The sequence below is a fragment of the Capricornis sumatraensis genome, chromosome 9, assembly GCF_032405125.1.
Source record: "Capricornis sumatraensis isolate serow.1 chromosome 9, serow.2, whole genome shotgun sequence".
Taxonomy (NCBI): Eukaryota; Metazoa; Chordata; class Mammalia; order Artiodactyla; family Bovidae; genus Capricornis; species Capricornis sumatraensis.
The window spans coordinates 23,260,573-23,278,423 of NC_091077.1; the positions used below are offsets into that span (position 1 = coordinate 23,260,573).

The following is a 17,851-nucleotide window of genomic DNA, read 5'->3' on the forward strand; positions in this document are numbered from 1 at the left end:
ATTTATTGTTATAATTTCTGGCTAACTAGAGTCCTGTATGGAGAAGGCAATGGCACCCCACTCCAGTACTCTTGGCTGGAAAATCCCATGGACGGAGGAGCCTGGTAGGCTGCAGTCCATGGGGTCGCTAAGAGTCGGACACGACTGAGCGACTTCACTTTCACTTTTCACTTTCATGCACTGGAGAAGGAAATGGCAACCCACTCCAGTGTTCTTGCCTAGAGAATCCCAGGGATGGGGGAGCCTGGTGGGCTGCTGTCTATGGGGTCACACAGAGTCGAACACGACTGAAGCGACTTAGCAGCAGCTGCAGCAGGGTCCTGTATTCAGTTAATCAAAACTACTTATGTGCCAAAATTTGAAAGTACAGTTTTCATAGTGCCCAAATCAATTCAGTTCAAGCTTCTCTTCTCTTCAGTAAATCTGTATGGTTTCTTGAACTGTTCCATAAATGAGATGACTATTCTGCTTGTTCTGAGAATAGGTCCTGGTTTGCTGGCATCTCCAAGTGTAGGACCCAGAACTGAATAAGAAATTCCAACATGTCCATTATATGAAGTCATGGAACTATGTGGTAGGCAGGATAATGGCCTCCAAAAGATGCCCCTCTTTAAATCCTAGGAACTTCTGAATATATTACTACCATGCATGACAAGATGGACTTTGCAGATGTGATTAAGTATTTTAACAACTTATTGACCAGAGAGATATTATGACGCCTTTTGTTACCCAAACATTACTGATTGGAGTGTTTCAATATTCACTTTCATAATAAATCTCTGGTTACAGGCGTTAAGTTAGTTTCTGCAAAAATCCCCAGTCGATAATGTGCTAAGATGGGAAGTTTATCCTGGGTTGTCTGATGGGCACAATATAATAATCACAAGGATACCTGTAAGTGGAAGCAGGAAGCAGAGTCAGGGAGAGGTTTGCAGATGCTCCCCTGTGGTCTTGGAAGATGGAGGAAGTGGAAGGATGCAGGTGGCCTCTAGAAGCCAGAAAAGGCAAGAGAACCATTCTTCCTTAGAGACTTTAGAAAGAATGCAGCCCTGTGGACACCAAGATTTTAAGCCCAGTGAAACCCAATTTGAACTTCTGACTTCCAGAATGTCACTGGCTTGTGGCCCCTTCCATCTTCAAAGCCAACAGCAGAGCATCTTCAATCATTGACTCTCACACCTGCTTCCATCATCAAATCTCCTTGTCTGAGTCTCACTCTCCTGTATCCCTCTTTTATTTAAAGGTGTCCCTGTGATTATATTTGGACCATCTGGATAACTCAGGAATCTCCCCACCTGAAGACCTTTAACTTAATTGTATCTGCACATCCCCTCTACCATGTAAAGTAACATTTTCACAGGCTCCAGGGATTAAAACATGGAAATCATGTGCCTACCATACCAGTTTGGGTGAAGCTTATCAATAAAGATGAAATGGAAGGAAATGAAGTAGGAGAAGCAGCAATGGGCCTGATCACTTAAGAGCTTATTAGCCAAGTTAAGGACTTTATATTTAATTCTATGATGAAATGCCTTACAGGCAAGAGACTGACATCATGATTTATATTATATAAAAATCATTTTGGGTAGTATATAGCAAATGGACTATAATAGAAGCAAATAGGCAAACCAGGAGGCTCTTGAAGCAAGATATGGTAGTGACTTGGAAAGAAGGAGTGAGAAGGGCAGGTGAGAAGTGATTAGATTCACCTATGTCGAAAATCCACAAAGAAGAGTTGATGACTTCAAGGATTTGGGCTTGAGCAATCTTTGGTGAACGGTACTACAGTAGAGGCAGAAGGCTGCTGGAATAGGTTTTTAGATTGTTGTGGAGGGAGTGAAAATAAATTGGAAGTGCTTGGTAGACATCCTACTGAAGGTAGTGAGTAGGCAGAAATATGCTTCATACACCAATCTGGAATTAAGAGGTTGGGAGATAAATACTAGACAGTCATTACTCTGTAGATGATAAGGCCTCTGATTTAGTGAAAGATGACCATAATATTTATTACACAAACCCGTACAAACTCTTTTCAATTTTTAACTTTGACAATTTCAGTCGTAAAGTTGCAGGAATGATAGAATGTACAAACACCTTTCACTCAGTTTTCCCTAATGTTAACATTTTACAACAGTTGCTTTGTCCTCTTCTCTCTCCTTATCTGTATCTTGACATTTTTGAGGATGTCTTTACTGTTTGATCCCTGGAGGAGGGAATGGCAACCCACTCCAGTATTCTTGCCCGGAGAATTCCATGGACAGAGGAGCCTCGGGGAATATAGCCCATGGGGTCGAAAAGAATTGGACACGACTAAGCAACTAACACTTTCACTTTACTGTTTGTACAGTGAATTGCACACACCATACCCCTCTACTCCTAAACACTTCAGTAGGTGTCTTTCTGACAGAAAAAAAAAAGACATTCTCTGGCATCAGTGGTTCTCAAAGTGTAGTTCCCAAGCTAGCAGCAACTGTATCACCTGGAAACTGTTAGAAACCTACTAATAAATTACAGGGCCCCACCCCACATCAACTGATTTTGATAATTTTGCTGTATGTCTGTGGGAAAATTCACAAGATTTTCAAAACTGTTTCCTAATTGGTACACATTATTTAGCTTTCACAAATTGTTCCAGGAATGTCTTTGATACCAAAAATACCAAATGAGACACTTTTGTGATTAAAGAGGGCTACCATCAATAATTTCACCAGGGCAAAGTGGTGAAGGTGTAATTTTTCATAATATGGACACTTGGAGATTAGGTGTTAGCTAGAGAAGAGGGCCAGGAATGGAATCCACACTAAGAGGCCTGGAACAGAAGGCTCACTATGAAGGAAAAAAAGCATCCAGAGAGGTAGGAGACTAAAGGCTGTTGCTGAAAAGAAGGAATGGTCACAGAGGCAAATGTTGCCAAGAGGTCAAGTATAATGGCAATTGGAATTGCCTATAGGATGTTGTGTGACCTGGTTCCAAATTGGGAAAGGAGCACGTCAAGGCTGTATGTTGTCACCCTGCTTATTTAACTTATATCCAGAGTACATCACGCAAAATGCTAGGCTGGATGAAGCACAAACTGGAATCAAGATTGCCGGAAGAAATATCAGTAACTTCAGATACACAGATGACACTACCCTTATAGCAGAAAGCAAAGAACTAAAGAGCCTCCTGATGAAAGTGAAAGAGGAGAGTGAAAAAGTTGGCTTAAAACTCAAAATTCAAAAAACGAAGATTGTGGCATCTAGTCCCATCACTTCATGGCAATAGATGGGGAAATAAGAGAAACAGTGACTGACTTTATTTGGGGGGCTCCAAAATCACTGCAGCTGTGAAATTAAAAGACGCTTGCTCCTTGGAAGAAAAGCGATGACCAACCTAGACAGCATATTAAAAAGTAGAGAGATTACTGTGCCAACAAAGGTCCATATAGTCAAAGCTATGGTTTTTCCAGTAGTCATGTATGGATGTGAGAGTTGGACTCTAAAGAAAGCTGAGTGCTGAAGAATTGATGCTTTTGAACTGTGGTAGTGGAGAAGACTCTTGAGAATCCCTTGGACTGTAAGGAGATCCAACCAGTCCATACTAAAGGAATTCAGTCCTGAATATTCATTGGAAGGGCTGATACTGAAGCTGAAACTCCAATACTTTGGCCACCTGATGCAAATAATTTACTCATTGGAAAAGACCCTGATGCTGGGAAAGATTGAAGGCAGGAGGAGAAGGGGATGACAGGATGAGATGGTTGGATGGCATCACCATCTCTATGGACATGAATTTGAGGAAGCTCTGGGAGTTGGTGATGGACAGAGAAGCATGCTGCAGTTCATGGGGTCACAAAGTCAGACAGGACCAAGCGACTGAACTGAACAGGATATTGTAAGTGGAGGTCCTTAGTGATCTTGATAAAAGGCAAATAATTTCAAAAAAGAACTATAAAGTAAACACAATATATAGAAAACTCTTCCTAAAAGGAGCAAAGATATGGAGGGGTACGTGGGGGTTAAGAAAGGTGTTGCTCCTTTACGGTGGGGCATCTTACATTATGTTGATTACCGCTGGGAATAATTCTTTGCAGAACAGTCCACGGAGGTTTGGCTTCCCTAGTGGCTTAATCTGTAAAGAATCTGCCTGCAGCGCTGGAGACACGGGTTCCATCTCTGGATGGGGAAGATTCCCTGCAGAAGGTAATGTCAACCTACTCCAGTATTCTTATCTGGAGAATCCCATGGAGCCTGGTGGGCTAAGTCCATGGGGTCACAAGAGTCGGACAAGACTTCGTGACTAAACCACCACCACCACCAACACCACCTAGGGAGGTTTACAAACTACTGATGCCTCCAGAGTTTGATTTAACTGATCTGGGGTGTGGAGAAGTTCAGAGATTTTTTTACATGCTATCCAGCTAACTGTAACGTGCAGTCAAGGTTGTGAATCACTGCTAGAAAAAGAAAATTAATGCAGGGGGCTTACTTGCTGGAGCTAAGACCTATGTAGCTGAGAAACCAAGTATCATGGTGTCTCTGCCAGCAAAAACGGCCAGCACTGCTTAGATTTCAAATCTTTTCAGTTACAGTATCCAATTTTTCCTACAAGCGTCCATAAGACAAGCGAGGGGCTTACTGCAGTAACTACGCTCCTCGAGAGACAAGAAAGGAAGAAAGAAAAACGACCTTGGTGCCGACTGCTGGGTCCTGTCACCGAGAACCTCTCTTTGGCTGGGTCTCGCTCCCGGGTTCCCCTAGAGCTCCAGCGCGCAAGGCAACACCCGAGCGCAAGTCGCCAGTGCGCCTGCGCACGAGTTGCTGGGGCGTGCTAGCGGCGATGCCTGCGCAAGCCTGTCCGCGCGCTCCCGTCCTCGGCCCGCGCCCTCGGCTCCTCCCTCCTCCCGACCTTCTCCCCCGCCGGCTGCACGGGAGGGAGGCAGAGATGGCAGATGAGATCGCCAAGGCTCAGGTCGCCCGGCCTGGCGGCGACACGATCTTCGGGAAGATCATTCGCAAGGAAATCCCAGCCAAAATCATTTATGAGGATGACCAGGTAGGCTCCGGGCGCCGCCTCGCTCGTGGGCTGAGAGGCGGCAGGCGCCTGTGGACACGCGGGTTTCCCGCGGAGGGGAGGGATGGGAAGGGTCGGCGGGCGCCGGGGAGAAGGGAAGACACGGGGCCCTCTCCTGCGGCCTCGGCCTCGGGCCCCCAGCCAGCGGGCAGGGCCGCGGTCGCTCCGAGGTGGCCGGCCGGCGCGTGCCGGCGCTCCGGTTACGCGTTATCAGCCCGGGGCGCGGGCCAGGCCGCCGGGCCCTCGCGGGCCCGCAACGCGGGGGTCTGGGCGCTTTGGGCTGGGGGTGGGGGGACCGCTCCGGGTCCTCGGCATGGGCGCCCGCCGGCTCCCGGGCTGCCTCGTACTTCGACTGTTTAAGGAATCTGACAATCTCGCCAGCGCTCTGCCTGACAGGGAGAAACCCGATCGCACCCTGACTCGGGCCCAATCTCCGCGATCTCCCGCTCACAGCCGGGGACGTTTCCGGGCGCCTCTCCCCGCCGCATTGCGCTAGAGGCCGGGGGCGCACGGCCTGGGGGCGGCGCAGACGCCCTGGGCCTCCGCGAGGGACGCTCACCGACGGCCACCAAAGCTTTGACCCCTACTCTCCTTCCCCTCCTCTTCTCGGGCCTCGAACTCCCAAGAGTGAACCTGCTTCTGGGATTTGCTTTCCTTTAGTCCCTCCCAGGAAGGAATACCGAAGTATTCTTTCAGTATTTTACAGGAAGTAGTTTTATGCCCAAAGATTAAGAGTGTCGTTTTTCTTGACCTCACTGTAGGTTGAAATTGTTTTAGAAAGGCCGAGTTCATTTGACTTTGAGACATGTTGTGTAAAATATTTGGTGGGAGGTTATATTTTGGATCTCAGATAAAGCTGGACAGGATGGCTGATTTACATAAAAGTTTTGTAAACTTTTTAATAAATTCACTATGAAATACAGACTATAAGAAAACATGCTACTAGTAGTGTTCTTAGATTCAAAACACCTAAGTTGTAATTCCTCGAGGTGAATTTATTTAAATACCCTTTTTATCTGTTAGGGAAATGCTTTTGTTTTAGAAAATGTGTATTTCTTTAAAAATACTTTTGCTGCTGCTGCTAGGTCGCTTCAGTCGTGTCCGACTCTGTGCGACCCCATAGACGGCAGCCCACCAGGCTCCCCCATCCCTGGGATTCTCCAGGCAAGAACACTGGAGTGGGTTGCCATTTCCTTCTCCAATGCATGAAAGTGAAAAGGGAAAGTGAAGTCGCTCAGTCGTGTCTGACTCTTAGCGACCCCATGGACTGCAGCCTACCAGGCTCCTCCATCCATCGGATTTTCCAGGCAAGAGTACTGGAGTGGGCATTGCCTTCTCCAAAAATACTTCTGGTTGTTTTTAATAAGTGATCGTTGGAATACTGACTTTTGAACCATCTGAGTTCCAACAGTATAACAGCAAGAAGCAATCATGATACAGCATATTTGTACAGAGCACCAAGTATAATTACCTGGAGACAGTTAAGCAGGAAAAGGTTCTATTAAGAAGCTTCTGCCTTCACTAGAGAACAAGATTCAAAACTATTCAAGGGGTATGTAATTAGTCTAAATGTTATCTATCCTCTTAATTTCTACAAAATAGATATATTTCCTCAGTAGTTGAGTAAAGCGGGAAGAAATCAGTGTTAGATAATCAGCAAATTTCTCATTATAAAAGTGACCACTGCCATAAAGGAAAAAACCAGGAAATTGCACAACTAGGGCTCCCACCCTCTGGAAGGGGGGCACTGGAATCAAAAGATTTCCTTTGAGTGGTGCTGGGAAAGTTGGACTGCTGCTGCTGCTGCTAAGTCGCTTCAGTCCTGTTGGACTCTGTGGGAAAGTTGGACAGCTGCATGTCAATCAATGAAGGTGACCACACCTCCTCACACCATACTCAAAAATAAACTCAAAATATCTTAAAAGACTTAAACCTAAGACATGACGCCATAAAACTCCTAGAAGAGAACATAGGCAAAACATTCTCTGACATAAATCATACCAATGTCTTCTTAGGTCAGTCTCCCAAGGCAATAGAAATAAAAATAATAAACAGATACAGTGGTTTAAGACTTTGCACTCACAATGTTGGGAGCCTGGGTTTGATCCCTAATCGAGGAATGGGCATCCCTGATGGCTCAGATGGTAAAGAATCTGCTTGCATTACAGGAGACCTGGGTTTGATCCCTGGGTTGGGAAGATCCTCTGGAGAAAGGCATGGAAACCCACTCCAGTATTCTTGCCTGGAGAATCCTCATGGACAGAGGGGCCTGGCGGGCTGTAGTCCATGGGGCCCGTGGGGTCACAAGGAGTCAGACACGACTAAGTGACTAAGCACACACACAACAGATCCCACATGCTGCAACTAAAAGTTTGCATGCCACAGCTAAAGATCCTGCATGCAGCAGCAAAGACCCAGCACAGCCATATAAATAAATAATAAAAAATAAATGGAACCTAATCAAATTTACAAGCTTTTGCATAGCAAAGGAACCATAACAAAGACAACCTATGACTGAGAGAAGATATTTGCAAACTATGCAACTGACAAGGGCTTAATTTCCAAAATAGACAAATAGCTCATACAACTCAACAACAGAAAATACCCCAGTCAAAAAATGGCAGAAGGCCTTAAGGGACATTTCTCCAAAGACATACAGATGGCCAGTAGGCACATGAAAAGATGTTCAACATCATTATTTAAAAAATGCAAATCAAAACTGTAATGAATCAGAATGACTGTCATTAAAAACTCTGTGAAAAATGCTGGAGAAGGTATGGGGAAAAGGGAACTGTCTTAGACTGTTAGTATGGCCATATGGAAAACAGTATGGAGGTTTCTCAGAAAACTAAAAATGGAATTACCATATGATCCAGCAGTCCCACTGCTGGGCATATACCTAGACAAAACCATAATTCAAAAAGATAAATACACCCCTGTGTTCATAGCAAAACTATTCACAGTAGCCAAGATAGGGAAACAACCTAAATGTCCATCAACAGGTGAATGGATAAAGAAGATGTGGTGCATGTATACAGAAGACTATTCAGCCACGAAAGGAGGGAAATAATGCCATTTGCAGCAACATGGACGCAACTAGAGATCATCATATTAAGTGAATTAAGTCAGAGAAAGACAAATACCATATGATGTCGCTTATATGTGCAATCTAAAATATGGCACAAATGAACCTATCTACAAAACAGAAATAAGACTCACAGACATAGAGATCCAGACTTATGGTTGCCAAGGAGAAGAGGGGAGGGAGGGGGTGGAATGGGAGTTTGGGATTGGTAGATGCAAACTATTACATTTAGAATGGATAAACGAGGTCCTACTCTGTATAGCACAGAGAACTATATCCAGTATCCTGGGATAAACTATAATGGAAAAGAGTATTAAGAATGTGTATGTGTATAGCTGAATCATTTTGCCATCCAGCAGACTGGCACAACACTATAAATCAACTGTGAAAGTGAAAGTCGCTCAATCCTGTCCGACTGTTTGTGACCCCATGGACTATACGTCCATGGACTACTCCAGGCCAGCATACTGGAGTGGGTAGCCATTCCCTTCTCCAGAGGATCTTCCCAACCCAGGAACTGAATCCAGGTCTCCTGCATTGCAGGCAGATTTTTATCAGCTGAGCCATAAGGGAAGCCCAAGAATACTGGAGTGGGTAGCCCATCCCTTCTCCAGCAGATCTTCCTGACTCAGGAATTGAACCAGGGTCTCCTGCATTGCAGGCAGATTCTTTACCAACTAAGCTATCAGGAAAGCCCCCCCCCCCCCCAAACTATACTTAAAAAAAAATATGAAATTCAAAATTAAAAAAAAAAAATCTCCTTTAGAAATGATGTATATGCTACTAGCTGAGGAATGAATAGTAGTTTAAGTTAGACAAAAGTTGGGGTTGTGGAAAAAGAGGATCTTTGCAGTAGAGGGAAAATCAATTGAGAAAGCCTTGAGGGTGGAGAGAGGTGGACAGTGTGATTTGAGCAGGAAAAGTTGCATGAGAATATATTGGAATAGTAGACAATGATTAGCATGCCTAATTGCTTCTTAACCTTTGGATCTTGGTTAAAATGTAGCTATCTCAGAATGGTTGCCCTTGACCACCCAATCAAAATTAGGTTTTTCTGTGATAATCATTTACTGCACTTGTTACTTTTCCTTTGTAACTTGTAGGATCTTTGTTGTTGTATTTTATAACATGTGGAATCTTTGGTTAAGTATACTTTTATGTGTTTAAAGTCAGTCTTCCACAGATGTGTATAGCGGACTTTTGGACTCAGAGGGAGAGGGAGAGGGTGGGAGGATTTGGGAGAATGGCATTGAAACATGTATACTATCATGTAAGAATCGAATCACCAGTCTCTGTCCGATGCAGGATACAGCATGCTTGAGTCTGGTGCACGGGGATGACCCAGAGGGATGTTGTGGGGAGGGAGGTGGGAGGGGGGTTCATGTTTGGGATCGCATGTACACCCGTGGTGGATTCATGTCAATGTATGGCAAAACCAATACAGTATTGTAAAGTAAAATAAAGTAAAAATAAAAAAAAGTCAGTCTTCCCATTAGACTAAGTTCCATGAAAAGTTCCATGAAAAGTATTGTGTCCACTTCTGATCTCCTACCACTGGGGAACCCCAGTGTTTCTCCCATGGGGTTAGTGTGAAAATGATAAATTTAGGCCTGTAAGACTATATATGGAAACTTTTATTTGTTTCCCCCTTTTTTTCCAGTGTCTTGCTTTCCATGACATTTCCCCTCAAGCACCAACACATTTTCTGGTGATACCCAAGAAACATATATCCCAGATTTCTGCAGCAGAAGATGATGATGAAAGTGTAAGTACATTTACAAACATCATTAATGTTTTTTGCTTTTTAAATTGGGAGACAAAATATCACCCTTAAGGTTATGTCACATGTTTGTTTTTCTACGGGCATACTGAGGAAAAATAGAAAATCATTAGGACTTCAATGCAATGTATAAATAGTGTCATTTTTTAAAGTGAGATATAATTGACATATGACATTATATTAGATTTAGGTATACAACATATTGATTTATGTATATACAACAAAATTATCACAGCAAGTCTTAACATCTATCACCACAAATTCTTAAACAAAAAGGATTCTAAGCAAGGATTAGTTGGTGAGACTCATTTTTCCTTAATAAGAAATAGTGTATCATACAGGAGAGAGTTCATTAGCTCTTCTATTAATGCCATTAAAGGAAAGAAAATTAATTTGACTTTACCAGGATGTACAGGCCTCAATTAAAATTTTTCTTAGTGCTCTTTGTGGTAGATCATGTAATTGTTCATAACTGCTCACTCTTCTGTGTAGGGGTGCATTATACTTCTGGCCTCATTGATGTTGGGCCTGGTTTTGTGACTTAATTTGACCAATGAGTACAAGCAGAAGTGATACATGTCTTTTGAAAGAAGTTAATACCTGGTCTGCCGTATTCTCTCTAACCTCTGTGATCATATAGAGACTGTTCGTCAACCTGGGTTTCAAAGTGAAAAAGGTCTGGAATATATAGCCTGGTCAACTTGTGATCAACATGGAGTAAACACAAGAAATGTATCTTTGATGTAAACCAGGTTTTTGGGTGGTTTGTTACCACAGCATAACCAAATCTGTCCTAACTGATAATATGCCCCCATAACAAGCAAGCAAGGTGTCTGCTTTACTAAGAAAACGTAAGTTACCACTTGGAGTATGATCTTAAAATTGTTTTAATTGAGCAGATTTATGCCTGTAATTTATTGAAATTAGTAATTAATAAATACCTAATAGGATTATATTAGGATTAAAAATGTTTCCAAATACTTGCCCAAAGTCTGTTTCAATTTAGTAGCTTTTAAATTTTTCAACTTGGTAGTTTGTTACATGAGGACAAGAAACTATAAAGCTATAAATTACTAGTGCTTGAGAAACTTTTTTTTTTTTTTTCCAGCTTCTTGGGCATTTGATGATTGTTGGCAAGAAATGTGCTGCTGATCTGGGCCTGAAGAAGGGCTATCGAATGGTGGTGAATGAAGGTTCAGATGGGGGCCAGTCTGTCTATCATGTTCATCTCCATGTTCTTGGAGGTCGGCAGATGAACTGGCCTCCTGGTTAAGTGTGCTATAGCGATAATTTTGCCTTCTCTATGCAGTGATCAGGTTTGCAAGTTCCAATATGCTAAACAATTTTTTTTTTTGCCTGTGTATGGAGATATTGCAAAAATAATTTTAAAAACCCATACATAATAAAAGACATCATTGCATGGCCTAAATTCTGTATTTGACTTTTAAAAATATGTTTGTTGGAATGTTTGAAGGTAGAGTTCATACCTGAGAAGGTTTTGTTTCTTCTCCCCAAGGAGGACTCAGTATTGTGTATGTGGTTCTAATGGTGTGACTGATCTTTGAAGACAAATTAAAAAATTTCATAAACTTAGCTTCACCTTTGAAATATGCTTTTTAGAGTAAAATATCAGTCCAGGAGAAGATTATCTAATCCAATTTTTTTTTTTCTAAGAACAAAGGAAGTGATGTGATTGATCCAGAAAGTGACAGTTGCGGCACTAGAAATGCTTGGTGTCCAGCTCACGTTTTCCCTGGACTATTGGAGATAATTTGGAAGGGATGAAAGTAGGTTTCTCACAGAAACTTTGATGATCATATGAACGTATACAGTAGTGTTTCCTTATTACCCTGAGTATTTATTATAAAGACTTTGAAAATATATTATTTAGAATTAATTCTCCAAATTGAAAACTCATTGTTTTGAATGTGTATGTGCACACTAGCAAAAATATTTTTAAGTTTTGCATGAATCTGGCTATGTAGAATTGAGGTAGGTAAATCTCAGGATCTGAGATCTTATGTAGACTGACACTTATTTTTGGTCTTGCCACATACCCTAGCCTTTCTGAGGTTGTACAGGGCAGATGGCTTTGTTTCTCTGCTTTCCTTAACATAGGCACTTTCCAGCTTCTAAAATTTATTTAATATTCCTTGTCTGCTTTTGTCTCTTTGCTCATTTTCTTTATAAGTTCCTTCCATTTTTAATCCCCAAGACCATTTTAGTAGATTTTGACACATTTTATTACAAATTGTTTTTCTTCTAGATTTTTAATTTATTGGTGATTTAAAAATATTTGGGGGGGTGGATTAGAGATACTGGCTGAAAATCTTACAAGGGAATTTTTTTCTGTCATTTTAATTTTGTTTATGGTATTTAAAATATAAAGTTAATGTATCAAATTTTAATTCAGTTCACATTTTTAAAAGTCTTTCCCACTCTAGGAGGATTTATTAAAAAAAATTTTTTTTCCCCTGATACTGTATAGCTTTATGTATTTTTATGACTTATTTTATGAAGGAACGTCTGGTGCAGGGGAGGACTTTTGGAGGGATTTGTGCCACTGTAAAAAATGTAATAACGATGGGACTTCCCTGGTGGCCCAGTGGTTAAAAATCCATCTGTTAGTGCAGGGTACACAGGTTCAGTCCCTGGTCTGGGAAGATCCCACATGCAGCGGAACAACTTAACTGATGTACCACAACTGCTAAAGCCCAGGTGCCTATAAACCATGCTCTGCAACAAGAGAAGCCACCACAATGAGAAGCCTGCGTACTGTAACTAGAGAGTAGCCGCCCCCTCCAACTAGAGAAAAGCCACGTGCAATAAATACCCAGTGCAGTCCCCCACATAAATAAAAATACAAAATTTTAAAATGTAATAATGCCCCAAATCTTTGAAGCTGGGCTTCAACAGTACATGAATCAAGAACTTCTAAATGTACAAGCTGCTGCTGCTGCTAAGTCACTTCAGTTGTGTCTGACTCTGTGTGACCCCATAGACAGCAGCCCACCAGGCTCCCCTGTCTCTGGGATTCTCCAGGCAAGAACACTGGAGTGGGTTGCCATTTCCCTCTCCAATGCTAGATTTTGAAAAGAGGAACCAGAGGTCAAATTGTCAACACCTGTTGAATCATAGAAAAAGCAAGAGAATTTCAGAAAACATCTGGTTCATTGAGTACACAAAAGCCTTTGATAGTGTGAATCACAACAAGCTGGAAATCTTAAAGAGATGGGAATACCAGACCACATTACCTGCCTCCTGAGAAACCTGTATGCAGTTCAAGAAGCAACAGTTAGAACTGGACATGGAACAATGGACTGGTCCCAAATTGAAAAGTACGTCAAGGCTGTATACTGTCACCCTGCTTATTTAACTTCTATGCAGAGTACATTATGTGAAATGCCAGGTTGGATGAAGCACAAGCTGGAATCAAGATTGCTGGGAGAAATATCAACAACCTCAGATATGCAAATGATAACTACCCTACTGGTAGAAAGTGAAGAGGAACTAAAGAGCCTCTTGATGAAAGTGCAAGAGGAGTGAAAAAGCTGGGTTAACACTCAACTTTCAGAAAACTAAGATCATGGCATCTGGTCTCATCACTTCATGGCAAATGGGAAAACGTGGAAGCAGTGACAGATTTTCTCTTCTTGGGGTCCAAAATCACTGCATATGGTGACTGTAGCCATGAAATTAGAAGACACTTGCTTCTTGGAAGGAAGGCTATGACAAATCTAGACAGTGTATTAAAAAGCAGAGACATCACATTGTTGACAAAGGTCTGTATAGTCAAAGCTATGGTCATGTATGGATGTGAGAGTTGGACCATAAGGAAGGCCGAGCACTGAAGAATTGATGCTTTAGAATTGTGGTGCTGGACCCTCAAGGAGAGTCCAAGCAAAGAGATCAAACCAGTCAATCTTAAGGGAAGTCAACCCTGAATATTCATTGTAAGGACTGATGCTGAAGCTCCAATACTTTAGCTACCAATGTGAAGAGATGGCTCATCAGAAAAGGCCCTGATGCTGGGAAAGATTGAAGGCAGGAGGAGGAGACGACAGAGGATGAGATGGTTGGATGGAATCATTGATTCAATGGACATGAACTTGGGTGAATTCTGGGAGATGGTGAGGGACAGGGAGACCTGGCATGCTACAGTCCACAGAGTCACAGAGTCAGACAGGTCTTAGCAACTGAACAACAACACCGACAAGATACGCACTATGCTCTATGTATTAAATATATTATCAATAAAAACCAAACTCTGTTCATCTTATTACATCCTGCAGCATTTACTCAGAAATTATATGTGTAATGTAAAAGTGTTAGTTGCTCAGTTGTATCTGACTCTTTGTGACCCCATGGACTGCAGCCTACCAGGCTCTTCTGTCCATCGTATTGTTCAGGAAAGAATACTGAAGTGGGTTGCCGTTCCCTTCTTCAGGGGATCTTCCTGATCCAGGGATCAGACCCAGATCTCCTGCATTGTAGGTGGATTCTTTAACTTCTGAGCCACCGGGGAAGCCCAAATGCGTAATGGATACTTGTAATCTCTGATGTTCACCATTTGAACTCCCTCTGAATTTAAGGGATTCCTTATCTCCCAAGTGAAAAGACATCTAGTATTCTAGCTCCTCTGCCAGCTAGGATGTAAGCCCTTCACTTAGGCCCTGCCAATCAGATGGATTCACCTGAGATTTTGAATTTGAAACTAATGACACAAAGAAACAAAGACAGTGGAGATTGCTTTCTGGTGTCAGTGGCAGCAGCATCCAGTTGGCAGACACAACAGTGTTTGTGCTGCCAACTGTCGGATCCAGTATTAGATCCAGGAGCGACAGCAGAGCAAGCTGCAGTTCCTGTGTGCAGTGGCAGCAGCAGCAGGGCCCCAACAGATGACCTTTCTGGCTCTGTTTTTGGCTGTGGTATTATCTGCACAGGTTCTCTTGATTCTTGCCTGTTTTACCAGTAATCTGTGAGCTAGACATTAAAAATTGATATACGTATTTAAATGCTGGAGAAATTTTTACCGTGAATGGTTGCACGCAGTAGATACTCAAGGAAGGATGGGGTGAGCTGGTGGAGACTTGAGATTAGTTACTTGGCCAATTTTAAGATGAAGACAAGGAGAATCCAGATACCATTAACAAAATGGATTTTCACAGCTCATGGTAACTAGTACTAAAATAGCTAAAACATTCCATGGATCACCTGTACTAAATATGTCAAATGAGGGCAAGCCTGGACTTCATGTCCTACTGCCACAGGAAGATATGAAAGGTGAGCAGAATTCAGGATTGTGCAGGTGTTGTGATTGCTTCTAATACTGCTGAACATCTGAGAAAGAAAGAATGACCTTCTATGGGGCCACCATCATCCTGATACCAAAACCAGACGAAGATACCACTAAAAATGAAAATTAAAGGCCAATATCACTGATGAACACGGACACAAAAATAATCAACAAAATGCTAGAAAACTGAATCCAACAGTACATTAAAAGATCATGTGCCATGATCAAGTGAGATTTAATTTTATTTCAGAGATGCAAGGATTCTTAAATATCTGCAAATCAGTTAGCATGACATACCACATTAACTGAATAAAAACCATGTGATTTCACTGCAGCACTATTCACAATAGCCAAGGCATGGAAGCAACCTAAATGTCCACTGACAGAGGAATGGATTAAGAAGATGTACACATACACAATGGAGTATTACTCAGCCATAAAAAGAACGAAATAGTGCCATTTGCAAGCTCATGGATGGACCTAGAGATGATCATACTAAGTGAAGTAAGTCAAAGACAAATGTCACATGATATCACTCATAGGGGGAGTCTAATTTTAAAAACATACAAATGAACTTACTTACAAAACAGAAACAGACTTACAGATACCAAAAACAAACATATGGTTACCAAATGGGAAACACGATGGGGATGAATGAAGCAGGAGGTTGGGATGAACATACACAGACTACTACATGTAAGAGAGAGAACCAACAAGGACCTACTGTGTAGCACAGGGAAATTTACTCAGTATTCTGTGATAACCTATATGAGAAAAGACTCTGAAAAGAATGAATATATGTATATGTATAACTGAGTAACTTTATGTCCAAAACTAACACAACACTGTAAATTAACTACACTCCAATAAAATTAAAAAGACATCCTGTCACTATTCTTTCTCCTATTTCCTCTTTATATGATGTATCTGCTCTTCTGTGAACAGCATCAGCAGCATCTAAAAATAAAACGGTCCAAAGGCCATCACCAGCTATGAGACTGATAAGAATGTTACTCTTGAGAGCAAGAGTTTATCCTTTTAAAATTGTATTTTATCACATCACCTTATATTTGGCCACACAGTACAGGTTTGATTCAGGAGGGCATTAAGGTTTTTGGTGGACTGCATTTTGTCATTCAGTAAAACTTTAATGGAGCACATTTTTGTTATTAAAATAAATTATGTTCCACTTCAAAAGGTCTTTCTCAGAACTTTTGTTAATGCTGTGAATTTTAAAAAATATGCTATATTATTAGTAAATAGGAGTTGTATTTTCTTTTCTAAAGTTTATGAAATGTCTCATTCAAATACTTGTTTCCTACTAACTATGGTTAGGCAGAAGACAAAGGATGATTTTTTTTTCTGTTGGAAATAATTAAGCATATTCTGCATGTAGGATGTATTTTGCAGTTTATATTATTTCATTAAATATATTATAAATGTTTCAGAGAAAGAAGACGGCTATCAGAGAAAGCTCATGTTTGCTAAATGGAGGACATAACCCTTCTCACTCAAGACACTGTGTGTCGAGATTCGGTTACGAGGTGTATTTATGATTCTATAATAGCTTTTGTTATTTACTCTCTTGAAAGCCTAATGAATAGCATTTCTCTTTGGAAGATAGGAAATACTTTGCATTAAGTTCCCTAGAGGATTCCAAATAACTAACACCCCTTTTCCTTGCCCAACTTTTGGGCAAACTGAGAAAACAAAAGAGTAAATATAGAGGCCAACATTTTAATCACATCTTCATTATTGTTGGAGAGGAGGTTGGAGGATGTGGCTCTAGGTCTGTAACCATGTGTCCCTGCTAATACTTAACCCACAATTAAGGAGATTAACCCAAAGAGGGGTAAAGGGATTTGGTGGGTTAGCAGGGGATGTGAGCCTCTTGAGGGCAGTTGGCTTGTAAGAGGAAGAACAGCAGAGCTTAGAACTTGCATTAGTGGTTATTCTTTACAGATTTACCAATCAGAGAAATCACTCCAACCTCAGCCCTCCTCATGGAAGCCAGGAGTAGAAGAAAGGAATTCCATTCCCATATTCCTTGGCTTTTTGTTTTTCTAATCCACTGGCTGAATTATTAAGCCTGTGGTCCATCATAGGTTGTTCGCAGTTTTGTTGCCCTTTCATAAGCTGCTCTTGCCAAACTAACTACTTCTCTTTTAGGCACTATTCTGGATTTGTTGGTGGGAGTGTAGATTTTGATCCCAGAAGGCTAGGAAATGGGTAAGAAAATACACTAATCAGTCAACACTAAAGATAATTCATTTCAAAGGCTGAAAATAATTTCATATTTCCATGTCAAACTATGTCCAGTTATATCGCCAACATAGCACATCAGAGGTTCTGCATAAGACTGAATAAAAATAGTAAGGTATTCTAATAATAAAAACTCTAAAAATATGGAACTATATATAATGTGAATATTAGTCTTGTTATCAAATTCTCAGAGAGAAATGAAAGTCTAATAAGCTTAAGCCCAGAGACAATTTGAATAAAGGAATTAAAACCCAAAATCAGATCTCTTGGTCTTGTGATTTAAAAGTCCACAAAGTTTAAAATTATTCAAGTTTCTTTTCCTGCTGGTTTTAGTGAGGGACTAGATGCTTGAGCGGGACTGGGGTTCCTTCTATAG

General features: G+C 41.4%; 1 protein-coding gene across 1 annotated transcript; it reads left to right on the forward strand.

The window, feature by feature from the left end:
- Window positions 1-4,886: 4,886 nt before the first annotated feature.
- Window positions 4,887-12,346, forward strand: HINT1 (histidine triad nucleotide binding protein 1). The gene is made up of 3 exons (XM_068980470.1): window positions 4,887-5,034; window positions 9,798-9,902; window positions 11,026-12,346. The coding sequence occupies exons 1-3, from the start codon at window positions 4,924-4,926 to the stop codon at window positions 11,188-11,190; spliced, it is 381 nt and encodes a 126-aa protein (XP_068836571.1). The 5' UTR covers window positions 4,887-4,923; the 3' UTR covers window positions 11,191-12,346.
- The last annotated feature ends 5,505 nt before the right edge of the window (window positions 12,347-17,851 follow it).